This window comes from Egretta garzetta, unplaced genomic scaffold (assembly GCF_000687185.1).
Source record: "Egretta garzetta isolate BGI_Z169 unplaced genomic scaffold, ASM68718v1 scaffold1020, whole genome shotgun sequence".
Classification (NCBI taxonomy): Eukaryota; Metazoa; Chordata; class Aves; order Pelecaniformes; family Ardeidae; genus Egretta; species Egretta garzetta.
This window is the reverse complement of record NW_009258290.1, coordinates 4,322-6,227: the sequence shown is the minus strand read 5'-3', so window position 1 is coordinate 6,227 and position 1,906 is coordinate 4,322. Positions and strand designations below refer to the sequence as shown.

General features: G+C 59.3%; 1 protein-coding gene across 1 annotated transcript in view; it reads right to left on the bottom strand.

The window, feature by feature from the left end:
- LOC104125004 (RING finger protein 121) overlaps positions 1 to 1,906 on the bottom strand; it is an 18,592-nt gene that overhangs the window by 12,371 nt on the left and 4,315 nt on the right. Inside the window, exons 3-4 of the mRNA XM_035892797.1 lie at positions 1,286 to 1,427; positions 143 to 297 (exon numbers count right to left, since the gene is read on the bottom strand). Of these exons, the coding sequence (XP_035748690.1) occupies positions 143 to 297; positions 1,286 to 1,427 (297 nt within the window). The remainder of the gene's footprint in view (positions 1 to 142; positions 298 to 1,285; positions 1,428 to 1,906) is intronic.

The window sequence follows — 1,906 nt, the reverse complement described above, 5'->3', positions numbered from 1 at the left end:
TGCCAGCCCAGCACGGGCAGGGGCTGCACGGCCCCGCGGGGCAAAGTTGAAGACAACAACTTCCCGGCAGCGCAACTGGAAGGAGCTCCGGGTAACAGTTACCCTGGGGCTGAGGAGTTTCCCCAGGAACACGCGGACTAACCTGGGCGTTGTCTGCACCAGCGGTTTTCGCGTTGCCCTGAAGGTGACAAAAGCCGTGACTGCCGAGAAGAGCACCCAGATTACCAGGAACCGCCACCAGTACAGCTTGATCGTGAAATAGAGAGGTACCACCCACATCTGGAAGAGGGTCACCATCTGCCGGAAGGGAGGAAAGAGCACTTGGAGCCGGTTCGCTCCTCATCAGCCGTCAGAAACACCCTGTGCCGGTCCTGGCGGCCGTTCTGCCTGCACCAGAGGGCCCTGGAGAGCCCCAGGGATCTGGGGAGGTTTGGCCTGGGGTACCGGCACCCAGAGAACAGGCTCAGAGCCTGACTGAGGGCGTCAGAGGCAGCAGCCAGGCGATCTTTGGGAGCAGAGGGCCAGAGCCGGAGGGAGAACGCAGAGGGAACATCTCCAGGGGGAGGTACAGGAGATGATCCACCTAACTCATTGTGGTAAGGCGGCTGTAAAAACCCTCGCCTTTCCAGGGTCCCGAACACCGCGCCCGCGGGCACCTCGGGCACGTACAAAGCAAGGAGACGGGCACGGGGGAAGGTTTCCGCCTCGCCCTGCCTCCGGGTTCCCGACACGGATCTACGGCCGTGCAGCCGAGCTCCTGTGGTGCGGGAAGAGGCAAACGGGTGCAGTTTAAAGTTCAGAGAGCATTACAGCTCTTACCTGGAAACCTTAATTACGAGAAGGAAGCCAGAGCGAGGTTGGTTCAGGTAAAACCAACACTCCCGGTGGCATCGGCAAGCGGCAGCAGTGCTGCCGGGCAAGCCCGGCGGTGCCGCAGGGACCGGCAGACCCAGGGTCCCGGCAGCAAGAAGCCCCCATCGCTTCCGAGGAAGCGCCCACAAAACGCAGCTTCCCTTCGCGCTCCCCTCGGGACAGTGCCCGAGGTCTGCTTGTCCCATCGCCCGGCGTCAAAGCGCTGCGTCAAACCCAGTTCCTGGCACCGCTCATAAACAGAACCTTGAGGCCTCCAGGCGCATCCGTCCTCACCCCCAGCGGGAATCCCCGCGCGCTGCTGGGAAGAGGAGGGCACCTCAGCAGCAGGCAAGAGGAGAAAGAGAGGAACGCGCCTCTCATCAGCACTCGCCCCAGGCCTCGGAGAGAGAACGGCTGCGTGGGGGACACTTACGTTGTAGGAGCGAGGGTGCCTCTGTTTCCACTGAACCAACAGGAGCTGTGCCACCACTAGCGTGGCGATGAGGATGAGGACCATCTCGGCGTGCATAGCCTCGTGACCGCGGTGCTTGGCATGCATCCGGGCATGCTCCACCCTGCAACGACAGGCCGTTGGACGCCACGAGCGTGCGCTAACTCTCAAACCAAACCCTCGGCCCCGTTTCGGAGCCACCAGCACCAATCTCCCTCTCGGCCAGCAAGGAAAAGGCTGGATGGGCAGGGGGGGCACGGTCTACTGCGGAAGACCAGTCTCCTGACACCGACCAATATGATCTCCAGAAGCCGTTTATTATAGCTTTACATACAGCTTTTATACTCTTCCAAGTCCCGTACACACGGTCACGTAGACTTTCCTAATTCGTACATGCTACTGTCTATCCAGCAAGCATATAAGCCTCTAACTCACTCATTGGTTATTTCATTATCATCATCTTACCCTACTTGCGGTTACTGCTTCTCTACTCTAGCAACTAAGCATTTCCCCTTTAATAGCGTCCCGTACACTGGCTAAGCATTTCCCCTTTAAGAGCATTCCAACCCTATCAGAACCTGATGTCCTTGTTCTGCTAGGGAT